Source organism: Dromiciops gliroides, chromosome 6 (assembly GCF_019393635.1).
Source record: "Dromiciops gliroides isolate mDroGli1 chromosome 6, mDroGli1.pri, whole genome shotgun sequence".
NCBI lineage: Eukaryota > Metazoa > Chordata > Mammalia > Microbiotheria > Microbiotheriidae > Dromiciops > Dromiciops gliroides.
Window position 1 is genome coordinate 20,597,662 of NC_057866.1, and position 26,739 is coordinate 20,624,400.

Below are 26,739 nucleotides of genomic sequence, written 5' to 3' on the forward strand. Positions count from 1 at the left end.
TCACCCTAAAAATATTGAATATGATTGGTTTCATTTGTTTTTTCTACAAGTAGTGGGTCTATGACTTATCCTAACCCCACATTGTGGTCACAAGACACAGGAACAATCAGAGATACCTTAATCACTTTTAGATGATAGGAGAGAGCACTGGTCTTCCATATGTCATTAATTAATCACTTTATTGGATCAATCAAGGTCAACTCATTTTTCTTTGGGTTTTAAAAATAATGATATTTAAACACCAATAAAAGTTTTATTTTCAGATTTAATAGGCTGCATATTAGAATGCTATTAAATATTTTATTTAACATCATGAAAAATTCATTCTTATTTTACAATGGAGATCTGGACAGGAGTGGGATGGGTAGCTTTGTTTCCAAAATTGGAAGCATGAAAAAAAGTGAATGAAGAGATGTTTTTGATTAAAAATAAAAATATATCAATAAATTTAAAATGAAATAAAATTAATTGAGGAAATTACAGAAGGGAAAATTTAGCTCTATAAGGAAGACAGATATAGCCTTCAACCAATTTGATCTGAAATTTTCAAATTATAGAATATATAATATTTATTCATGAAAGAGGACAAAGGGAGAAATAAATATCACTTCAGATTTTCCAAATTTATGTCTGGAGAACCCAAATTCTAGCAACTTCCACGAAGCTAAAAAAACTCTGTCCAACAAGATTAAATTCCTTATAAAATGATCAACCTTACTATGTTTGAACCACCTCAGGATAAGAAGTCTTGGTGCTAATACATAATTTTCAACAACAGCAATGGAAAATGTTTGCTTCTTAAGTGAAGAAAGATTGTTCCCCCAAAAGCCTGCAGAGGTCCATAAAACATCATTATTCTTATGTAAAAAGTTTCTAAGCTACCTTTCATGATTCTTTCCTCCTTTTCCTCTGCCTCTCCCTCCTCCTCCTAATCTCCCTACCTATGTCCTCAAACTCTTTTTTTTTTTCATACGCTTAAAAACTGTACCTAACTTGTCAAATGTCAAGACACTTCTGGTTTTCTCATTCTGACTTGACTTTGCTTCACAATTATACCTTGTCCCCACAAAACACTTAAAAATAAGAGGGATTATTTTCCTTTATAATAATATATTAGATTGTGGAAATTATTTGTGCTATTTCTTATTTAAAAAAAACCTTTTAAACTAAAACCAGACACTTCAAAATATTTAAATTATATTTATCCATTTGGGGAAATATATAAGCACACACATTTATGTACATACATACAAAATGTACACATATACATGCATACAATATGATATATACCATATGATATATACATATATATAGTTGTTGTTTAAGACATCTTCATAATTTTTCAAGTCATGTTGGGATTTTGAGACTGTAGGCATAAATGATCAATTTACCTTGGAAAATGATTAGGAGAGATATTTATTTAATTAAAAAAATATAAGTTGTATACTTTGGTTTAAAGTTTTATGATCAGTGTGCCAATGAAAATAATCTTTTATGTTTTAAAAATGATCACAGGGGCAGCTAGGTAGCGCAGTGGATAAAGCACTGGCCTTGGATTCAAGAGGACCTGAGTTCAAATCCAGCCTCAGACATTTGACACTGAGCTAGCTGTGTGACCCTGGGCAAGTCACTTAACCTTCATTGCCCTGCAAAAAAAAAAAAAGATCACAAAATGGATTTATGAACTACAAATACATATAACAAATACTGATTATTATTTGTCCTATTCCACATAATTTCAGATAAATTAATATTCTACTTTGTATTCATCACTTTTCTCGAACAACATGGAAAATCAGAACAATGTCACAGAATTTGTTCTCTTGGGACTTTTTTTGAACAAAGAGATGAAGATAATAGGTTTTACTTTCTTCTCACTCTGTTATTTTGCAATATTCCTGGGCAACTTCATCATCTTCATCACAATCACATGCAGCCATCTGATTCAGCAACCCATGTACTATTTTCTGTGCCACCTAGCCCTCATGGATCTGGCATATACTTCCACCATCGTCCCCAGACTGATCAGAGACTTAGCTGCCAAGAACAAAAACATCTCCTTTAATTGCTGTATGACTCAGCTCTTCTCTGCTCACCTACTGGGAGGTGTTGAAATGTTCATTCTGGTATCCATGGCCTTTGATCGCTATATTGCCATCTGTAAACCTTTGCACTATACAATCATTGTGAACCGGCGTAGATGTAACATGCTGATAGTGACTGCCTGGGCAGTGGCCTTTTGGCATTCCATTGCCCAGCTGCTCATGGTCCTCAGGTTACCTTTCTGTGGCCCTAATCAGATTGACCACTACATATGTGATGTGAAACCCCTTCTAAAACTGGTGTGCACTGATACTCATGTTGTTAGTATCATGGTCATTGCTAATAATGGGATGGTTTGCTTGGTTACTTTTCTTGTCTTGGTTGCATCTTACATAGTTATATTGTATAATCTTCGAATGCACTCAGTAGAGGGTAGGCATAAAGCACTCTCCACCTGTGGCTCCCACATCATGGTTGTGGTCCTCTTCTTTCTTCCCTGTGTCTACACCTATGTGCCACCTCCCAATGCCACCAATAGTGAGAAGGAGTTTTCTATTCTGTACACTGTGATTGCTCCCATGCTGAATCCTCTTATCTATACACTGAGAAATACAGAAATGAAGAGTGCCATGTGGAAACTGTGGTACCACAAAATGTAATAAGATCAAAATAAAACATATAACATTCACCTTGATCTATTCTTTGAGTCCATAATGTCAAATATCAGTTTCCATATTCCTCCTTTTTTCCTGGCATGAGCAGTACCTTAGAATAATTCCAATAAATACTTTAAAAAAGATATAGATTCAGCTAGGTGGTGCAGTGGATAGTGCACTGGCCCTGGAGGCAGGAGGACCTGAGGTCAAATGCAGCCTCAGACATAACACTTACTAGCTGTGTGACCCTGGGCAAGTCACTTAACCCCAATTGCCTCACCAAAAATAAATAAATAAATAAGATATGGATTCATCTTGTCTAAATTGTTGATCTCTGAATAACTCAGTAGTAGGAGTAAGTTTAGTTGAAATACTATTTCACAAATTGTAGATATAGCTCTCATAGCTGTTTACAATTATATTGGAATGTTTTCCCTCCCGTATTGTACTTTTATCTCATAATATGCTTATGATCTGCTAAAAATCCTGAATCTTCTTCAGATGAAATAAGATATATTCATGACTCTTCAATTTTAAAATTTTTCTTTCTGATAATATGTAAGACTATGCAGGAATTCCTATCAAAAGTAATCAATTAGATTCAGCCCAGTATTCTACTGTATTTTGGTTTCTTGCAAATTTATTGATTATTCTTTAGATCTAATAATTTAAACAATTCTGAAATCACCACTTATATGGACTTTTGTCAAACCCACCTCTTCTAATTTTTAACTATTGTGAAATTAAGATAATTACTATTATTTTTCTTAAATATGTAACATTCCAGTAAGCTGTAGGCATTGTCATTCCATCGAAAAAGTGAGATTGGTATTGCACAATTTTGCTTTTCTTTTCTTTTTCCCTTTGAGGAAAGTATTCAAGAAATTTTAGATGGTGTCTTCCTTTTTCAAGAAATGCAGTAAATAATGTTAATAACAATTTATTTAATTTTCTACTGGCTTATAGTTACTAGTATTCACTCTCTTCACTTACTGTTTCCCAAAAAAATTTAGGTGAGATTTGTCCTCCATCCTTTTGATACCTTTTCCATTTACCATTTTTTCAAAGATCAATAACAAGTACTTCAGAAAACCCATCTCCATATTATTCCATCAATATTTGATGTAGTTTATCTTGGACACTTGGATTGAATTTAACAAGTAAGAGAACATATTCTATTGCAATATTATTTCCCAATTCATCTTGTGTACCAGATTCCCTACCATATACTCATACCCCTGTTCTCTCTAGGTATATGTATATATGTATGTATGTATGCATGCATATATGTGAATACATACATATATATATATATATATATGTATATATATATGTACGTTGTGGTGGATAAATTACTATATATATAAATATATGTGCATATGTTGTTCAAAGATAGTTCTTATCACGATAAAAATAAAAGCAACATAAGGGTCTTGGGTAGTTCACTTCTATGGGGGAGAATGCAAGAAACAGACTTAGGATGATTTGCAACAAAAGACAGACTTGAGACCCTCTTTTGAGCAACCATAAGAATTCATATCTTTGTGACATGGCTGACCAGGAAGGAGTCAAGATTTCAGCCTTCATGTTTGGTTTTCATGAGTGACATCAATCAGGAATGAATCTACATTGTTATATATGGTAATGTAAGGGTTTTTTTAAATTATTTTAATACCATCTCTCCCCATCATATTTTATATCTGTTTTACTCCCTTCTTCTCTACTCTATCCCTACTAAAGATATGTGACTATTAATTCCAAAAAAAATATGCCAAACATATTCCTCTAACATCAACAACTCAGGAGGAAACTTAAGAACTGATTGACTGACACTTTTGTCCAACGAGATTTCATTGAGAGTGATTATTTTGTCGGAGCCATTGGCACTTTCCAAGCCCTTCCATGTAATGGAGGTGATTTTATCACCCATTTTTACATGTTGAAAGTGATACTCAGAGAGATAGAGAGTTATATTAGATCACAAAAGACTTTTTTTTTAGGAGTTAGGATTATATTGATAATCTCCTGACTCTGGGATTTTTCCATTATGCCAGTTCCTTTTACCTTTCTAGCAAATCTGGTGCTGCAATTGTTAGCCTGGAGCCTACAAACATTAAAAATAGATAGGTGCAGGGCAGTTAGGTGGCACAGTGGATAGAGCACTGGCCCTGGATTCAGGAGGACCTGAGTTCAAATTTGGCCTCAGACACTTAACACTTATTAGCTGTGTGACCCTGGGCAAGTCACTTAACCCCAATTGCCTCACCAAAAAAAAAAATAGATAGGTGATAGATATGATGGAATGATGAACTTGAATGGGAAAAAAAAACATCTTTATATCAACAATCACTAATTTAAAATAGGTTCTATAATTTATATTAGACTGACAAGGGAGTATATGGCATGTGAAAAAAACAGAGAAATCCTGAATTAAAAGAAGAAATTTATTTAGCCTAATGCTTTTTATACCTCTCCCTAAATTCTGTCTTTTTTATTTTTATCCCATTAAACAGTTCCCATAAAGAGGACAGGCTATTCAGATAAACACTCACAACATAGATTCAATACATTTTAAAATATTGACACCTTGTAATTAAAAAAAAAACAGGCTTATTTTCCTTTGGAACAATTGATAAAGTCTAATTTTTTGTTTGGAGTAAACAAGGTTGTATATAGATGTTAAAAACATTTGTTTGAATTCAGTTCTGATGATAGATGTGTGTGACACTGAATAAGTAATGACTGACGGTGAGGAATCATTTCCCAATTTATAAAATCTGAAGATTAACAACAATCATCTTTGAATTCTCTGGCAACATTCATATCCTTTGTAATTTTAATTTCAATACATTAAAATGGAAAAAAATCCATGCTTCTAGCTATATAAGGAGAACAATATTAGCTTCACAATTTTGATAGTGTTCCCTTGTGAAACGTTTTAAAATATAAGAAATTATTCATAGGAAATCATTCAGTATGTGAATTCCATTTTGGAAGATACAGGAATTTGTCCCTTCTTGTTGTAACTACTGGCCACTATAACCAGGATATACCTTACTCATTAAAATTTCCTCCTAAATTAGGATCCACATGCGGTTTTTCTGGAGATTTGGAAAAGCTTTCAAGTTCTAGAAATAGAACTGACAGATGTTGTGCAACACACTTATACTGAGTGGTAATTCAAACACTCATTTCCATGCCTTTTCCAAGTGATCTATATAGCCTTTCTCTTCAAATGGGGGCTGTAGGTGGCAGAGAAGAGCTGAATCATACAGCAATTAAAGGAGATGTTTTTGTTATTGGCAGCTAAGTCTCTGATCAGCACAAACCATGGAATTGAGTCATGAGGGAAAGGATGGTGTTTTATCTTAACTGTATAATACATGTAATTCTGCTAGATCCACCATAAAGCTCTCTCTCTATCCATAGTATGCACTCCTTTTAACTTCTTCTTTTTCTTCTTCATTATCACCATCATCATATCAATCATATCATCATTTTCATCATTAATCTCTCCGTTTGATTCTGAAATGATTATAATACAGCCACTGCTCCCAAAAAAGGGAAATTTCTTCATATATTTCTGATTTCCTCATTATTCCTGCAACTCTCCAAGTCACTGTATGCTTTCCTATGTAATACTATTCTATTAGTGTGATTTTAATTATCAGATTGTAAGATCTTATAATAGGTTATCTCTTTTATGGAAGTACTTAGTGGAATCTTAGACATATATTAGGTACTTTATATGTTTTATTTATGTATTTTAGTGCCTACTGCATACAAGGTGAAGGGCAATGTGGTGAAATGAGGAGAGAGGTGACCCTGTCTAAGCAAGAAGACATAAGGTCAAGCCCCAATGCTGATACATTTTGCAGAACTGAGCAAGTCACTGAAGCTCTCAGAGATCAGGGAGTTGTAAAACTTTATTGAACAAAGCAGTTGCCCATAGGCACTGACAAAGATTGATTCTCAGAAGTCCATACAGCATCATAAATTCAATCTAACACAAACAGGACAATCACTTTTTTTTTTTTGAAAAATCAATTGCTGACCTTTGTCGTTGTTGTTTATTTTCAAATCAATGTACTTCACAAAAACAAAATGGATATAGAGATTTTTACTTGTCAGAAAAATAGGAAAGAGATGTCAGCAGACAAAATTAAATAGAAATCAATAGTATGGCATGGCAGAAAAGGTAATTATTCTTACTTTATTTAAAAGAAGCAGAGTCTCTAGGGCTATAAAGGGAACAGTCCCATTGTACTGTCTTGTTTTGACCCTATGCAGAGTATGGTGCTCTATTATAGGTTTCAAATGAACACTTATTGGTCAAAGAATACCTCAAGTAAAGCAATCTAGAGAGTAGATTACTTCATTATCACATTATCTGGAAGTAATTTAAATAACTTGTGATTTTATCCTGCAGAAGTGATGAACTGGTAGCCACATTCACGTAATTGTAAACATTTCTCATGAAACAGATTATACTTCTATTTGGCTCTAAAGTATAGCATAGATGTAGGAGTTTGGAGTGAATTTTACAAATAGATTGGATTATTTGCAACATAAGGACAACTTAACAAATAGGTTATGAGCTATTGGAAGGGAAAATAAGATGCCTTGGAAAGGAGTAAGATCTTTCAAGAAATGCATCCCTGAAAGAGGGAATTTCCTCACCTGAAAGTTCTATATACCAATAAAATTATAGTTCCAATTCCTATTCCTTGCACAAATCATTGTTGTTATTGTTTTGTGTGTTTGTTTTGTTTCTAATTTCTGGTATCTTCCTCTGAAGAAGGAGATGGCAAATCACTCCAGTATATTTGCCAAGAAAATCCCAAATGAGGCCACAAAGAGACAAATATAACTGAACTTACTGAAAAACAAGTCTTACTTAGTCTCAGATATATTATCATTTAATGCCTTATTTCCCTTATAATTGTGTTATTGCTAGAATGTGTCTAATTCAGCTGCTTTTTCCATCTTTGTTCACTCATTTTCTGTGTCTTCATCTTATTTTAGATCACTGAGAAAATAACTATTAGAATACGAGTATGGCAGCTCCAGATTCATTGATAGTGGGAAGCTTGTTGTAAACATTGTTGGAGATATCTTCCTCCCCACCCCAAACCCCAAAAGTAAATTAGGATAAATAGTTATTAAACACATACAATAATAACAGTGGATCAGGGTTTTACAAGTTTATGCCAATAGGGAAGTGTATTGGTTAAAATTCTGCTATGTCCTTTGAAGCTTGAAGGATGTGATTTGAAGGGACTGGTGTTAGTCTTTGACTTTTGTCCAAGAAGTATTGCCAAGTAGTGAAATAAGTTGGAGGATCAATAAAGAAGGAAGGTGTGAAGGAGGGCAAGAAAAGGGAAAATGAAGAGGAGGAGGAGGAGAAGTGAAGGTAGAGACATATTTTCATGCTAGAAAATTAGAAACATGGTGATATATGCAGGAAACAACAGGAGACCTGGATTCAGGAGGACCTGAGTTCAAATCTGGCCTCAGACACTTGACACTTACTAGCTGTGTGACTCTGGGCAAGTCACTTAACTCCCATTGCCTGCAAAAAAATCATAGCTTTTAGACATACTTTTTTTTTTTGATAAAAATAATGCTAGGAAGTTCCTTGTTTTAAACCAAATTTATTTATGTTAAGATCTGCTTGATATAGGCTGAGTCCTTACCTCCCCCCCCCAAAAAAAATCATCATCTTCAATTTAGAAGTCCATTGAAGTTGACTTTTAAGGGGCAGTTAGGTGGTGCAGTGGATAAAGCACCGGCCCTGAATTCAGGAAGACCTGAGTTCAAACCTGGCCTCAGACACTGGACACATACTAGCTGTGTGACCCTGGGCAAATCACTTAACATCTGTTGCCCTGCAAAAAAAAAATGACTTTTAAGATCTTATCACATCTTTTAATGTTATGTTACTTTTCTACACATTTACAGATAAATGAATTTAAATAGCATGAGGGGCTACTGGATAGATATTTTAAAAGAATATAAATCATCTGGATCAAATTGAGACAGACTTTTGTCTTCTCATTTAAATATATAGAAAATAGCCCAATAGTCCACTAATGAGATTTCCATTCAAAAATATTTACAAACTCATTATTTTTAGTGATTTGTCATATCTGGTTTAATTTCAGATGAATTAGAATTCTTCTTGAAAGCCATCTATAGTTTAAATACATAGAAAATCAGAACAATGTCACAGAATGCATTCTTTTTGGACTGTTCAAAAACCAGGTGGTTAACATGATATGTTTTGTAATCTTTTTGCTCTGTTATTTTGATATCTTCTTTGGGAACGCTATTATCTTCATCACTATCATAGGCAGTCATTGAATCCACCAACCTACGTACTATTTTCTCTGCCATTTATCCTGCATGGATCTTTCTTTTATTTCCACTGTGATTCCAAGTCTACTAAGGGATTTAATTGGGAGGCAAAAAGACATCTTTTATAATACCTGTATGACTCATCTCTTTACTGGTCATTTTCTTTCATTTGTTGAGATGTTCACTCTGGTGTTTATGGCTTTGATCATTATGTTGCCATTTTTAAGCCTTTGTATTACATGATAATTGTGAATAGACAGAGATGTAACATGATGCTCCTGATAGCCTGGGTAGTTGTCTTTTTTATGCCATTGTCCATATGATCATGGTCATTATATTGCCTTTCTTTGGCCCTAAATAAGTGGATCACTATGCATGTGATGTGAAAGCCCTCTTAAAACTTGTCTGCAATGACACATGCATCCCTAATATCCTAGTCGTTGCAAATACTGGGATGGTTGTCTTGACCACCTTTCTGGTCTTGGTGGCATCTTAATTGTCATATTATATAGCCTTAGGAACCAATCATCAGGAGCCCATCATAAAGCTCTTTCCACCTGTGCTTCACATGTCATGGTTGTCATTATGTTCTTTGTACCTTTTATTGTCACCTAAATCCCACTTCCCACTGCTAATCAAAATGATAAGGCGATCTCAGTGCTGTATACAGTCATTGCACCATCTCATCTATCTATACTCTGAGAAACACAGAGATGAAAAATGCTATGCCCTAAGTCTGGATAATAAAAATGCTTTTGATAATAAAAGAAAACTGAATTTTAATTTGCTTATTCACTTAAGGCCTTTTGAAGAAAAGACAACATTCTACTATTTTTGCCATTTTTTCAGGGATAAACATTTTTCTTTATTTTTCCTTTTTTATTTTAACAGTAATAAAATTATTTTTAATTTCCAAATTCTCTCCCTCCTGCACCCTCCTCCTTTACCCATTTAGAAGGAAAATAGTATGTCAATTGTACATGTGAAATCATGGAAAACTTTTTTCTATATTAACCATTTCACACACACACACACAAAAGAAATAAATGGAACAAGACAAAAAAATGTTACAATCTTTACTGTGAATAGGGATGAACTTTATATAAAGTCCAAAAAGTAATGGATGAAAAGTGGAAATCTTAGTTTGTATACCTTTATATGTGGATTGGTGCTTGTTATAGTATTTTTACACAGCTCTAACTTAATATCAATTTCCCCAATGATATGGAAGGATTAAAGAAAAAGCTAACCTATTATAATGTTCTTTTTTATACAAATTATTATCCCATGGCTAGATATTGGACATTGTCAAAGATAGTAATGCATCCTAAGGAATCATTACAAGGGGCAGCCTCAGGAACAACTGTGAAGTAATCAGTTTTCTCTTATTGCTTAATCCCCTCCCATTTCTCCTCTAGTGTTCTAGGTAATACTTTACTGTCCTCTGGACACTACCTGGCTTACTTGATTATCCCCATTAATGACATGCCTTATTCTAAGTCCATTTAATTATATTTCCTGTCTCTGATACCTGAATTGCTGCCTTTCCTCATTATTAAGGCCTCCCTTCCCTAGCTTCCTCATAGACTAAGCTTATGTAAAATCATTCTACACATACTTCTCTTTAAGAGAACTTTTCTCGCACTTCTCTATACGTTTCTCTTCATCATATTTTATACATGTTTCTCTCTCTCTCTCTCTCTCTCTCTCTCTCTCTCTCTCTCTCTCTCTCTCTCTCTCTCTCTTGCAGGGCAATGAGGGTTAAGTAACTTGCCCAGCATGTCAAGTGTCTGTTGTCAGATTTGAACTCAGGTCCTCCTGAGTCCAGGGCCAGTGCTTTATCCACTGTGCCACCTAGCTGCCCCTATACATGCTTCTCTTTAACAGCATTTTTCTCCTCCAGCACTTCTCTTTAATACCATTTTCCTTCATATTCCCTTTATAGTTAATTTGGGTATTTATAATACCCAAAATTACTCATTCACTCCATTTTGTTCTTAAAACAGTACAATTCTTTTGCCCCTTTTACTCTGTATTATTTCATCCAAGTGTAACCATGTTTTTCTAATACAGTCAGGCTCATCATTTCTTAGAGCACAGTACTATTCCATCACAATTTTATACAACAAATCATTCAACTATTCTGCATTGATGGCCATCCCCAGAATTTCTAGTTCTTTGCCACCACAAATTGAACTACTCTAAAAATTTCAGAACATATAGGTTCTTTTCTCTTTCCCCTAATTATGTTTGGAAATAGACCTAATAGTTCAACAGGTATAGACAGTTTAATAACTCATTGGGCATAATTCTAGATTGTTCTCCAAATTGGTTGAATCATTTTACAATTTCACCAACAATGAATTAGTGCCCCAGTTATTTTCACATCCCCACCAATATCTGTTGTTTATAAAGTCAGATATTAAAGAGATTTGGTAAAATGAAATAGGATGCAATTATTTTATGTTTTTGGGGGGTGGGCAGATCTTTAATAAAATATATTATGCTAAAATAATGGGTTTATTGTTATTTCAAGTACATTAATAAATATTTTAAACTTGTGCTGGGACGTATTGTTAGCCACTCATTGAGCACCATAGTGATTTAAGTTTAAGGCCTGGTCAATTAGCTCCATTTGAATCCCAAGGGCTTTATCAAAGCCTATTTTTTTTTCAGTGCTATATTTCAAGAAAACACAAATTAAAATATATGGTACAAAAAAGTATTTGTCCCAGGTTTGTATTTTTTTCCTAATGATAGAATAAGTAGGGAAGAGGAAAAAATTCTACCCTGTAAACCTTAAGGTATCTTGTGATGTTTAAGTAATCAAAATTTTATATTTATTTGGGCAGAGCACCCACAGGTAAGTATATGATATCCTACATGGACAGAAGGAGTGGAGGGAGAGGTGGAGGCATTGGGAGAAGAAAGGACCAAAGGAATGAATGAGTGAATGGATGAATTAAAGAAAGAAAGAAGGAAGGAAGAAAGGAAGGAAGGAAGGAAGGAAGGAAGGAAGGAAGGAAGGAAGGAAGGAAGGAAAGAAGGAAGGAAAGAAGGAAGGAAAGAAGGAAGGAAGGAAGGTAGGAACTGGCTAGTTGGGTCCCCAATGGAGCAGCTTATAGATATGGACAGAAGGATAGAGTGTGACTGAGAGAGACAGAGAGAAAGAGGTAGCATGAGTGTGTCTGATGAAAGGAAAAACAATTTTCACTAGAGGATGAGTGAGAATTTCATGGAGAAAGTGGTATTTAAGATGAGAACTGAAAGATTTCATTCTAAGTCAACCAAAGTCATGGTAATGAGAAATTAATTCTTATGTGAGTAGGATAATTTGCCTGGAACATGTGCTACCTTCAGGGTCAACAAATAAAGGCTATAGAGCTGAAGGGGACTTTTAGAAGGTATATTATTCAATTTCTTCTTTTTATAAAGAGGAAGTAGCTACTGCATCGGAATAGATCATTTTATGTCCAAATCCTAAAGCATGATATGCCAAAGAACATTCAAATTACTGAAAATTTATTTGTTTCATGTCATGAAGATTATACTTAAGATTCTAAAACCTTTGCTTCATCACTATGTGAACTGAGAATTAACCAAAAAAGGGCAGAGTGGTTAGAAAATCAAGATCTGTAATTTTATATATTTATTTGTATCACATCATTAAAAATTGCTTTGTCTGGTAACATGCAATATCCCAAAGTTATTTGGAAATTCTTGTAAATAGGTGTTAGCATAGTATGGAGTGAAGAAGTTTGAATGACAAATGTTTGGTGTCTGATACTCATTTTAATGAAGAAACTTGATAGGAGACAAGAAGTAAAAGGAGAAAAAAAATATTTCCCTCTGCACCAAAGTTTTCTGCTGTACTCTAAATAGTCTAAAATATTGGCTGCATCAAAATGCCCCTGGGAATGCATTCCCTGGTTGCACAAGTGCGTTTAAAATCAGAGCATGCTAGGGAAAACTCCTTAGAAGATTTTGTTTGTTTGTTTCTGTTTTTTTTTTCCAGTTTAAAAGTTTAATGTGGCGTCCCATGGACTTAAGGTATCTGTTTGTGTTTGTCTGGGATCCTATGAGGGACAGAAGGCAGATTTCAAGATGACATCATTTTGAAATTCAAATAAATTAGCATCACCCTGAATAAGACCAGTGTCCTTCAAGTGAAGCAAGACTTGGGATAACTTGCAACAAAAGACAGACATGAGATCCTCTATTGAACCACAAGAATTTACATTTTTGTATAATGACTGCCAGAGGACAAGTCAAACTTTTAAACTCCTTATTTGGTTTTCATGAGTGCATATCAATCAGGGATGAATCTATCTTGCTTTAGATGATAATGTAAGTATTATTATTATTATTATTATTTTTGTCGTTATTATTATTTTCCCTCATCCCACAACATTTTATATTTGTGTTCATCCCCTTCTTCCCTATTCAATCCTTACATATGTTATGTGACTGTTAATACCAGAAGATATGCCCAAACATTTCTTATATTTATACCCATTCCCCTCACATCAAGCCCTGGGGGGCTAACTTGGGAACTGACTGACTGACTCTTGTTTGACAAGATTTTGGTTAGTGATTACTTCGACATAAGTCTTGGCACTTTCCAAGTGCCTTCCTTTTATATTGACAAACCTGATTATCTTGTCTCTGTAACATAGATGATTGTTATGCCCCTTTTTAAATGTGGAAAGTGAGACTTGGAGAAATTGAAAGTTACATTAGATCACAAAAGAATTTTTTTCTGTAGTCTGGATTATATTGACAATCTCTTAACTCCAAGATTTTTTCCATTATGGCCGTTTCTTTTACTTAACTAGAAGAGGCATTGTACTGAAGCAGGAATTCTAAACCTGGGACCTAGATACACTTAAAAAGGCAGTGGATAGATATAACGGAATGCATTAACTTGAATGGGAAAATACATATTTATATCAAATAATTTTTGGTTTACAAAGTCCTATAATTTACATAAGACTTCCAAACAAGTATGTGCCATATGAAGATGAAGAAATTCTGAACTAAAGGAAGGAATGTATTTATCCTAATCAGTTTTTAGACATCTCCATATTTATATAAGATGCCATTTGAATATTTAAATATATATATACATATATATATAAAATCTCATTAAACATTTCATGTAAAGAAGGCATACTATCAAAATAACCACTCACATCTCAGACTCAATCCATTTAAAAATCCATCTGATGATTTAAAATAGCATTATTTCCTTTGGAATATTTGATAAACTATAATTTCAGTATGTGAATTCCATTTTGGAACATGTAGGAGTTTAATGGCCCCTTCTTGCTGTAACTGCTAGAACCCTAAGACAAGGATATAATTTACTCAATAAAATTTACTCCTAAACTTGCATCCATCTGAGGTTTTTCTGGAAATTTGGAAACATTTTAAAGCTCCCAAAATAGGATGGACAGCAGTTCTGCAGCACATTTATTCTTAGTGGTAATTCAAACACTTTCCAAGTAGACTCTAGACCCATTCTTTCAAATGGGGATAGGTGGAAATTCCTTCCATTAGTTTTGGCTAAAGACCAAAAGAGGGCATTGAATTATGAGGGAAAGAATAGAGTTTTATAAAAAATGTATAATACTTGCATTTTAACTATAACAATCACAGAGCACTCTGCTTATACTAAGCATTCCTTTCATCATTCATCATCATCATCATCTACCCTCTTTCATTCTGGAATGATAATAATACATCCACTGTTATTAAAAATGGAAGGCATATAGAACAATAGCTGTTGATTATCTTACAAATGCTAAGGTACTTCACGTGAAAAATACTCTCTCTCTAAATCTTGGCAAGTCACTTACTTTTTCAGTATTCTAGGCAGCTAAGATCATTACCCCCCTAAGGTGCTAGCCTAACCTGAAAGAGGGAATTTCCTCATCTGGAAGTTCTGCATAGTAATACAATTTTAATTCCTGTTATGCCTCTTTGCACAAATAGTGTTTTTTAAACTGATACCTTTATTCTGGAGAAGGAAATGGCAAATCACTCGAGTATCTTTGCCAAGAAAACCACAACTGAGTTCACAGAGACACAGAACTAAAATGAATGAACAGTAACAGTCTTCCTTAGTGTGATATCTTACAAATTAATTCCTCACTTCCCTTATAATTCTATTAATGCTAACATTTATCTAATTCACCTGCTTTTTCCATCTTCACCCTCATCCTATGTCCAAATTTTTTTTTAGAACATCAAAAAAATAAATATTAGAATCCAAGGACAAGGGCTCCAGATTCATTGATGGCAGGAAGTATGTTGTAAACACTGGTTCAGACATTTTCGCTCTAACCCCCCTATGAATTATCAAATATACAAAATTATTAAACACATGCAATAATAACAATGGGTATGGATGCTGTAAGTTTATGGCAGTGGAGAAATGTATTGGGGAAAATTCTGGTATATCCTTCCATGCTTGAACGACTTGATTTGAAGTGGTTTTAGTCTTTGATTTTTATTTAATTAGTATTGTAAATTGTGATAGAAGAGGGGAATCAAAGGGAAAATGAGGAAGATGTGAAGGAGGGAAAGAAAATGAAAAATGGCAAAGAAAAGAAGGAGGAGGAGTGAGGTTAGAGAAATATTTCCATTCAAGAAAATCAGAAACATGACCTTACATCCAGGAAACAAAAGGACAGAAGTAAAGAAAGTTCAATATTTCCCCCAAAACTCAGACTAACATTATGCCTCTAGCACATGCTCAATTGCCACAAAGGGTATAAAAATAAAACATCACTCCAGATCTCTTAAAACTGTTACAGTAAGCGGCACCTAGGTGTCACAAAGGATAAAGCACCAGCCCTGAATTGTGGAGGACTTGAATTCAAATCTGGCCACAGACAATTGGCACTACTAGCTGTGTAAACCTGGGCAAGTCACTTAACCCTCATTTCCTCGCAAAACAAAAACAACCTGTTATAATAAAGATCATTGCTCCCATTCTATCCTCCCTCACCATATACCATTTCTTTGTTTTGCTTTTTGTTTGTTTTTGCGGGGGGGGGGGGGGTGAGGCAATTGGGGTTAAGTGACTTGCTCAGGGTCACACAGCTAGTAAGTGTCAAGTGTCTGAGGATGTATTTGAACTCAGGTCCTCCTGAATCCAGGGCCGGTACTCTATCCACTGTGCCACCTAGCTGCCCCCATATTAGTGGTTTCTTGTAAATTACTCCTCATTATAGTTTTAATCCCTCCTGTTTGGAAGCTGAGATTGATTTGTTATGCTATATATATTCTTTTTTCTCCTTATTAAGGCATTCATTTCATTTTTTGAAAACCTATAATTTCTCACTAACTGCCAATTGACTGTGTAAAATGGGTGAGGTGAGTGGAAGAAAAGGTGTGCTTTGTAATACTTTTTATTCTCCTAGGTTTTTTGGAAGTTTTTAAAAGAGTCTTTTGATAATCAGCAACATTTTCATATTTAATATACATTTTTTTATTTTTAAAAGTTAAGAATTTCCTTTTTTAACAAACTCAATTTGCCTCAGTCCTCACAAAAAAAGATCTTATTCATGATTTAGAAGTCCATTAAAATGGATTTTAAGTTATTCTCAGATGTTTTAAATTTATGTTGCGTTTTTTACTAATAGGTTAAAATGGATTTTAATATCATGAGAAGGGCTCCTGGATAGATATTTAATTTTGGAAGATTATTCATCATCTGGATAAAATTAAGACAAAATCTTTCTTCTCACTTAAATATATAGAAAAAACATCTAATAGTGGAATTAAAATTGCAATCCATAATCTGCTAATGAGATTTCCATTCAAAAACATATGTGAACTCAATATATTCACTGATTTGTTATATTTACTTTAATTTCAGATGGACTAGAGTTCTTCTGGAAAGCCATCCTCTCTTTTAAACACATGGAAAATCAGAACAATGTCACAGAATTTGTTCTCTTGGGACTGTTCAAGAACCAGGAGGTTAAGATGATATGTTTTGTAATCTTCTTGCTCTGTTATTTCGCCATCTTCTTTGGGAACATTATTATCTTCATCACTATCATAGGCAGTTATTTGATCCAGCAACCAATGTACTATTTTCTGTGTCATTTATCCTTCATGGATCTTGCCTATACTTCTGCTGTGGTTCCCAGGCTAATCAGGGACTTAATTGCCAAGCAAAACTCCATCTCTTATGGCAGCTGTATGACTCAGCTCTTTACTGTTCATTTTCTTTCAGGTGTTGAGATGTTCATTCTGGTGTCTATGGCTTTTGATCGTTATGTGGCCATTTGTAAACCTTTACATTACATGATAATTGTGAATAGACAGAGATGTAACATGATGCTCCTGATGGCCTGGGTGGTTGCCTTTTGTCATGCCATTGCCCAGATGATCATGGTCATTAGATTACCTTTCTGTGGCCCTAATCAAGTGGATCACTATGCATGTGATGTGAGAGTACTTTTAAAACTTGCCTGCACTGACACACGCATCCCTAATATCTTAGTCATTGCAAATACTGGGATGGTTGTCTTGGCCACCTTTCTGGTCTTGGTGGCATCTTATATTGTCATATTATATAATCTTAGGAACCATTCATCAGGAGCCCGCCATAAAGCTCTTTCCACCTGTGCTTCACACGTCATGGTCGTTCTTATGTTCTTTGTGCCTTGTATTGCCACCTATATCCCACCTCCCAGTGCCAATCAAAATGATAAGGAGATCTCAATGTTTTATACTGTTATTGCACCCATGATGAACCCTCTTATCTATACACTTAGAAATGCAGAGATGAAGAATGCCATGCAGAAGGTGTGGGCAACAAAAATAATTTTGATATTCAAATAAAATTGATTTTTTTTTTGCAGGGCCATGGGGGTTAAGTGACTTGCCCAGGGTCACACAGCTAGTAAGTATCAAGTGGCTGAGGCTGGATTTGAACTCAGGTACTCCTGAATCCAGGACTGGTGCTTTATCCGCTGCACCACCTAGCTGCCCCCAAAATTGAATTTTAATGTGATATTTTTATTGAAGAATTTCTGATATGCTACTATTTTCACCATTTCTTCAGGGATGAATTTTATTTCTATTTTTCCTTTCATCTATCTATCTATCTATCTATCTATCTATCTATCTATCTATCTATCTATCTATCTATCTATCCATCCATCTATCTGCTTATTTATTTGTTTTTCATGGGAACATGGGTTAAGTGACTTGCCCAGTGTCACACAGCTAGTAAGTGTCAAATGTCTGAGGCCGGATATGAACTCAGGCACTTCTGAATCCAGAATTGTTGCTTTATCCACGCCACCACCTAGCTGCCCGCCTTTCATTTATTTGAAACATTAATTAAAACTACTTTTACTTTCCAAATTCTATCCCTCCCACTCCTCCTTTACCCATTGAAAAGGCAAGAAATATAATAATTATGCAAATGAAATCATGCAAAAAATTTATCTTTTTGGAAAAAAGACAGAAATATAAAGAATATGAAAACAAGTTTTAATCTTCACTGAAAATAGAGATGAATATTTTGAAGGCCAAAAATAATGGCTAAAAAGTATGAATCTAAATTTATGTACCTTTATCTCTGCATTGGTGTCTAGTATAGTATTTTTACACAGCTCTAACTTAATACCCCCCCCTCCTAGTCACATGGAATGGAAGTGATTAAAGAAAATGATAATATATTATAATGGTCTTTTGTTTTACAAATTATTATCCCATGCCTAGATATTTAACTCTGTCAAGAATACCAATGCAGCCTAAGTAATCATTACAAGGTGCAGCCTATATATTAATTAAAGTAAAGAAAATAAGGGTAAACCCTTATTGTTTAATTTCCTCCCATTTCTTCTGCACTGTCCAGTTACTGCCATGCAGACACTACCCTGGCTTATTTACTTATCCCTATTAATTACACTCCTTATCCCAAGTCCATGTATTTATGTTGCCTGTCCACAATGCCTGAACTTCTCCCTTTTCTCATTTCCAACTCTGAACTTCACTGGCTAAACCCATTTCAAATTCTTCTACTTTCTGGAGAAGATCTTTCCTGGCTCCCAATTAACTACCTCTAATACTTGCTCATTGAGATCAATTTCTTTTGATACTCAATTTTAATAGGATGTACATAATCTAATTCTATCATAATTTTTGTTTTATATCATTATTTAATATGTATACTCCCTTAAGAATAGGAAGAATATTCTGGGTTTTTCTATTTCTTTTTATCTTCTCTATGTTTCACAATGCTTGTCTCCCACCAAGTGCTTAATAATTATTTATTGATTGAATGTCTATCTTTACTTTAAGAGAAGCTGCATGTTATGTTGAGAAGCATATTGGATTTGTTGAATAATGGGAGTGACAGAGAAGAAAGACAGAAACAGACAAACACATAGAGGGAGAGACAGAGACAGAGACAGAGAGAGAGAGAGAGAGAGAGAGAGAGAGAGAGAGAGAGAGAGAGAGAGAGAGAGAGAGATATCTACATGCCAAATGGTATATGAAGTTTGGGGGATACAAATACAAGAAAAAAATATGATCTGTCCTATCTATGAGTTCATATTCTAGTCAATTAATACAGTTTCTATGGGAAGCAGAGGAGTGTTTTGGTTTTTTTTGCTGATGAGCAAGGCTCTTTAGAAGGTGCTGTAGCTGAGAGGAGAGGTTCATATTGTTCTACATTTGCTACCTGAACAACTTTTGCCAAATCAGTTAATCTCCCAAGGTCTTAGTTTCTTTATTTGTAAAATCCAAGAAGGCTTCAAGCATTAAATAATCTGAAATCAACTGCTTTGTTACCTTCCTGTTAACCTGCACTTCTATCATTTCACTCAAAAATTCTATATTGTTTTAAAATCAGAATAGGCCTCCTTAACTTACTTCCTTTGAGAATATATGTTCCCTCAAGGCAGGGACATTCTTTTTTTTTTAATTTGCATTACCAACCTTTAGCATAATTCTTGGTACATTGGAAGAACTATTTTCATTAAAACTAGCTATTAAAAGAGCTGTTTTCATCAAAACATCCATTCATTTTCAAAGTTACCTTTCATTTCTGTTTTTGTATATATGAATATGCATACATACAATAAAACAAGTCATTTTTTAAATATACAATACTATGTTCATAATCTGCTACATGGTAAGAAAGCAATATATAATTTTTTAAATCTAATTTTTAATTATGTACCATATGCAATTACAGTATGAGCTTTCAAGGGGAGTAATTATATATATGTATATGTATATGTATATGTATATATATATTTAATATTGTTCCTGTTGAGACTTCAGAAGAATAGATCTAATACAGTAATTATATATGGCAGCTAACCCCATGTACAAAATGGATAACACTTTTTTCCCTACTTGATCTCAGAGGGTAGAACAATCTAGAATGAGAAGATGTCATAGGGAGGACAATTTAGTTTTTTACATGAAGAAGAAGAATTTCCAAAATGGAATGGAATTTGCCAAGGGTTTTGTGGATTTCTAATGCCTGCCTGTTATCCACCACTTATACCCTTGTAGGTCTTCAAGAACTGCTTGGCTAGAGACTTAGTAGGTATTTTATAATGATGATTCCTCTAAGATTCTGAGATTTTGAGAAGTGTATTTTAACAATGGTTATCAAAGCATTGGCCAAGGCCCTCTGGGGTCCCTGAAACACTTTTCAGGCATTATCAAGGTCAAAATTATTTTCATAATAATGCTGATATTATTTTCCTATTAAAATATTCCTGATTTTTCCAACTCTGTCTGTGGCCTAGATTTTCTTCATATATGAAAAAACAAACAAGCAGACCAAAAAAAAGTTAACAGATCAAATGCAGAATGAGATATGATAACATAGATGCATTCTATAAAGCTAGATTAAAAAAAAACTTTAAAATTTAACTGCTAATTCATGGAATAAAACATTTTTTCTGCAACATAGTATAATTAAAAAGATGATTGCACATGAAAAAACAAATACATTATGTAGAACTTGCTATTCCTTTTAAATATGTAATAAAGTTATCATTTAAATTTATTTTTCCCTTTTTCCCCTCCCCCTATGGATGGCTACCATTAGACAAAAATGAGTGTGTGTATAAAATCATTCTGTACATACTCCTATTTATAAGTTCTTCCCCTGGATGTTGATGACATTTTCAGTCATATGTCCTTTGTAGTTAATTTGTGTATTTATGATAATCAAAATGGCTTATTTTACTCAAAGCCATTCTTAAAACAATACTGCTGTTACTGTTTAGAATATTCTCTTTGTTTTCCCCATTTCACTCTTTATTATTTCAGGCAATTGTTTCTAAGTTTTTCGAAGATGATCAAGTTCATAATTTCTAATAGAACAGTTGTTTCCCATCATAATCATATGCCACAACTTGTTCAGCCATTCCCCAGTTGATGGACATTCTCACAATTTCCAGTTTGTTGCTACCACAAATAGAGCTGCTATAAATATTTTAGAACATGTAGGTTTCTTTCCTTTGTCCCTAATTACCTTTGGAAATTATTCTAGTAGTAGGTCAAAGTGGACTGGCAATTTACTAGCTCTTTGGGCATAATTCCAGTTTGTTCTTTAAAATGGTTTGATTAGTTCACAATTCCAGCAACAATGAATTGGTGTCCCAATTTTTCTACACTCTGGCCAACATCTGTTGCTTATAATGTCAGATATTAAAGAGATTTGTTAAAATATAATATAATGCCATTCTCTATTTTGAGTTTGGAAAACATGGATTTTTCATAAAATTCATTAATATAATGGGTTTATTGTTATTTCAAGTAAATTAATACATATTTAAAACTTTATTAGTTTAGATTTTTAATCAGTAAACATTAATTAATTGACAGATAATCTTGTGACTTTAAGTTGGAAAGGTAAGGCTGGTGGCAGATTGTGGGAAGACTTTTTAACTAATAAATATTTTTATTTATAATTTGGGGTTCCAATTTTTATCCCTCCTTCCCTTTGCTCCCCCTCTCCAGGGGTGGAAAACAATCAGCTGTGGGTTATACATATACAATTTTTTAAAACATTACCATATTACAAATGTCGTACAAGAAAAATTAAAGAAAGAAATGAAAGAAAGTGAAAAATAGCATGGTTTTGTCTGTATTCCATCAATATCAGTTCTTTATTTGGACATGGATAGTATGTTTCAATAGTCCTATGAGATTGTCTCAGATCACTGCATTGTTGAGAATAGTCAAGTCATTCACAGTTCTTCATCAAACAATATTTCTGTCTCTGTGCACAATGTTCTCTTGGTTCTGCTCACTTCACTACACATCAGTTCAAACAAGTCATTCCAGGACACTCTGAAATCATCCTGCTTGTCATTTCTTATAGCACAATAATATTCCACCACCATCATATACCAAAGTTTGTTTAGTAATTCTCCAATTGATGGGCATTCCTTTGATTTCCAATTCTTAGCCACCACAAAAAGAGCTGCTCTAAATACTTTTGTACAGGTAGGTGTTTTTCTCTTTTGGGGCATGTCTTTGTGATACAAAACTTGCAGTGTTATTTCTAGGTAAAAGGGTATGCATAGTTCTATAGCCCTTTGGACATAGTTCCAAATTTCTCTCTAGAATGATTGGATCTTTTCATAACTCCATCAACAGTGGATTAGCATCCAGGTTTTCCCACATCTCCTCCACTACCCATTTTTTTTTTCTGTTTTTGTTATATTTGCTACTCTGATAGATGTGAGGTGATACCTCAGAGATGTTTTAATTTGCATTTCTCTGATCAATAGTAATAGTGACCTAGCCTGTTTTTTCATATGGTTATAGGCTCTGATTTCTTTGTCTGAAAACTGCCTGTTCATAACCTTTGACTATCATTTAGGGAATGACTTGTATTTTTTAAATTTTGCTCAATTCTCTATATGTTTGAGAAATGAGGCATTTATTAGAGATATTTCTTTCAAAAATAATTTCCCAGTTTCCTGCTTCCCTTGTGATCTTTTTTTTTTGTTTGTTTGTTTGTTTGTTTTAGTGAGGCAATTGGGGTTAAGTGACTTGCCCAGGGTCACACAACTAGTAAGTGTTAAGTGTCTGAGGCCGGATTTGAACTCAGGTACTCCTGACTCCAGGGCCAGTGCTCTATCCACTGTGCCACCTAGCTGCCCCCCCTTGTGATCTTAATAACATTAGTGTTGTTTTTGTGAAAGCTTTATAAATTTTATATAATCAAAATGATCTGTTTTGCATTTTGCTTTGCTCTCCATATCTTTTTTGGTCCTAAATTCTACTTCTGTCCATAAATCCAACAGATGATTGATTCTATACTCTTTTAATTTATGGTATCATCTTTATGTGTAAACCATGTACCCATTTTGACATTATTTTAGTTTATGGTGTGAGATGTTAGTTTATACCTAGTTTATGACACACTGTTTAGTGTGGCAATAATAAATTTGATTACATGAATATGAAAAAATGTTTGCAAATGTTCCCCTTTTTTTAAATTTTTTATGCATATCAAAAATAATACTTCTAAAATTAATTTACACCTGCCATGGCAACCAATTTACCAGGGAAATGCTTTATAGAATTTGATAATCAGTTGGGAAAAACAAACAATTTAGATATTCTAGAAGCAGTAGGTAAAATATAAATTGAAAGAATCCATGGATCACCTCCTGAAAGAAATCCCAAAATGAGAACTTCCAGGAATAGTATGGTGTGGGGAACAATTTTTAATTGGGGAGTGTTAGCTAAGCAGCTTGCTGCAATATTGGGGCAAGGAAAGAGACTGACAGCCTCCCTCAAAACAGAACAGGATTTATTTTAACAAGAACTAACTTAAAAAAAACAAACAGGATCAGTAGGATCAAGGGAAAGGAAATAAAATGGGGAAAGGGAAATTATACAACCTCAAAAGATACCACCGCCCAGGAATCAACTGAGAATATGCAGCAGACCTCCTGTCATTTCAGCATCCAGCTAGAATGCCCAATTCTCTTCCCCCAATCCCAGAAAAAAAACCCACACCAGCCCCAGCCAATGGGATGGCCGCTCTGACAGTCACATGACTGCCCTCACTACACTTCCAATCATTATAATTTTGCCAGGCCCATGTAGGCATTGGCAAGTGGTGATGACATGAGGTGCCAGCACCATGGCAATGGCTACAACCAGTGAGTGGAGCACCGTGCGGTTTTCAGGGCCTCAGGCCAGTGCACATCGAGACATAAAAACCTCAAATAACAATTAATTCTTTACATTAGCCAAATTCCAGAGATCCCAGGTCAAGGAGAAAATATTTCAAGCAGCCAGAAAGAAACAATTCAAGTACCATGGAGCTAAGGTCAGGATAGCATAGTATCAAGTAGCTTCTATATTAAGGGATCAGAGGGCATGATATAAGATATTCCAGAGGGCAAAGGAAACAGGATTACAACCAAAAATCACCTACCCAGTAAAACTGAGGATAATCTTTCATGGGAAAAAATGAGACTTCAATGAAAAAGAGGACTTTTAGGTATTTGTGATGAAAAGACCTGAAATGAATAGAAAATTTGACGTTCAAAAAAACGATCCTAGAGGAGCATAATAAGGTAAGCAGGAAAAAGAATATTAAAAGGTTAAACTGTTTACATTCGTACATGGGAAGATGATTCATCTAAACCATAAGAACATTCTCAGTATTAGGGCAGATGACAGGAATAAATTTAGAGAGAGGGCACAGGTGGGGATTGATTATGAAGGAATAAAATATGTAAAGCATTTATTTTTTGTTTGTCATTTTTTGTGAGGCAGTTGGGGTTCGGTAGCATGCCTGGGGACTCTGAGTTGGTGAATGTCTTTTGTCTGAGGCTAGATTTGGGATCAGGTCCTCCTGGGACCAGGGTGGGTTCTTTGTCCACTCTGTTACCTAGCTGCCCCATGATGACATCTTTAGGGTAAATTTGAGTGGGGAGAGGATTACATTTAGGTGAGGGGGAAGGGTAGAAGTAGAATGGGGTGAAATCTCACATGAAAGAAACAGGAAAGGGCTTATGGGGTGGGGTAGAGTTGGAGGAAATAGGTCAGTGAATGAGCCTTATACTCATCAGAATTGGCTCAAAGACCTTACTCTCACAAGAACTGGCTCAAGGAGTGAATAACATACATACTCAATTGGGTGGAGTAATCTATCTAACCGTGCAGGAAAGGAGGAGGGAAAGGGGATAAGGAGGGAGAAGTAAAAGAAGTGGGGAGGGACAAAGTGGGGGAGGGGGCCGTCAGAAGCAAAAGACTTTTGAGGAGGGATAGGGTTAAAGAAGATAGAAAATAGAGTAAATATCATGGTGAGGGAATAGGATGGAGGGAAACAGTTAACAATAGTAATTGTGAAAAAAATGAAGCAGAGGCAAGAGTAATGTAAGATAATGATGATGATTGGTTGATTGTTGGATGGATTGATGATGATTGGGGGAAGATGAGAATTGACGGATGAGACTGATTGATATGATGAGCATTGAATGATTAAGATGAGGATTGAATGATGAGGATTGATGCATGATGGTTGATTGAGCATGATTGATTATGATGACAAAACATATGAGACTTACTTTGCTGGGCTATTGTGAAGAAAATTCTTTGTCAGGTATGTAAAGAATTAATTGTTATTTGAGGTTTTTATGCCTCAGCACACATTGGCCTGGGGTTCCGCAAACCGCATGATTCTCCACCCACTGGTTGTAGCTGTTGCCATGGAGCTGGCACCTCTTGTCATCACCACTCATGAAGGCCTACATGAGCCTAGCAAAATTATAATGATTGGAAGCCTAGTGAGGGCAGTCATGTGACTGTCAGAGCAGCCAGACAATTGGTTGGGGGCTGTGTGGGGTTTTCGGGAACTGGGAGAATTCGCCATTCTAGGTGGAAGCTGGAAGGCAACAGGAGCTCTGCTGTGTATTCTCAGCTGAATCCTGGACAGTGATATTTTTCAGGTTGTATAATTTGCCTTTCCCCGTTTTATTTCCTTTCCCTTGATCCTACTGATCCAGTTTGTTTGTTTTTTAAGTTCCTTCTTGTTAAAATAAATCTTGTTCTGTGTTGAGGAAGTCTGCCAGTCTCTTTCCTTGCCCCAATATTGCAGCAAGCCGCTTAGCTAACACTCCCCAATTAAAAATTGGTCCCCACAGGTATAAGGTACTATATAAATGTTATCTATTACTATTGTTTCAATAATCTACCTTGTGGGTTTATTGTAAGGAAATCTCTCTTTAAAGTACCATATAAATGTCATTTGCTATTTTAAAAAAATTATGAGCAGGAAGCTATCAGAAAAAACTGCAAGGACTTGCATGAGCTGATGCAAAGTGAAATGTACTGTATGCAAAATAACAGCAATATTGTGAGCTGATCTGCTGTGAATGACTTGGTTATTTTCAGCAATGTAATGATCCAAGCGAACTCTGAAGGTCTTATGAAAAATGCAGTCCATCTACAGAAAGAGAACTGATGGTATCTGAGTACAGATTGAAGCATATTTTTTTGTTAGTTCCTTTATCTGAAGTTTTGTTTTTGTCCATTTTCTTTCACAACCTGGCTAATGTAGAAATGTTTTGCATGACTGCTCATGTACAGCTTAAAAAAAAAGAAAAGAAAATTTTCAAGAGGATTAATGTTATCTTTCTTAATCTCTCTCTGTTTCTGT

General features: G+C 34.7%; 2 protein-coding genes and 1 pseudogene across 2 annotated transcripts; all 3 read left to right on the forward strand.

Annotated features, from left to right (window-relative positions):
* Window positions 1-1,787: 1,787 nt before the first annotated feature.
* Window positions 1,788-2,702, forward strand: LOC122732851 (olfactory receptor 4P4-like). The gene has a single exon (XM_043973252.1). It carries the CDS (start codon window positions 1,788-1,790, stop codon window positions 2,700-2,702), a length of 915 nt encoding a protein of 304 aa, XP_043829187.1.
* A 4,183-nt stretch (window positions 2,703-6,885) lies between these two features.
* Window positions 6,886-9,817, forward strand: LOC122731914 (annotated as a pseudogene).
* Window positions 9,818-16,985: 7,168 nt separating this feature from the next.
* LOC122732847 (olfactory receptor 4P4-like) lies at window positions 16,986-17,915 on the forward strand. Its single transcript, XM_043973247.1, has one exon. The coding sequence runs from the start codon at window positions 16,986-16,988 to the stop codon at window positions 17,913-17,915; it is 930 nt and encodes a 309-aa protein (XP_043829182.1).
* Window positions 17,916-26,739: the final 8,824 nt, after the last annotated feature.

Excerpts from the sequence above, each read along its gene's own strand:
- LOC122732851 (XM_043973252.1), top strand. The coding sequence starts at position 1,788 with ATGGAAAATCAGAACAATGTCACAGAATTTGTTCTCTTGGGACTTTTT.
- LOC122732847 (XM_043973247.1), top strand. The coding sequence starts at position 16,986 with ATGGAAAATCAGAACAATGTCACAGAATTTGTTCTCTTGGGACTGTTC.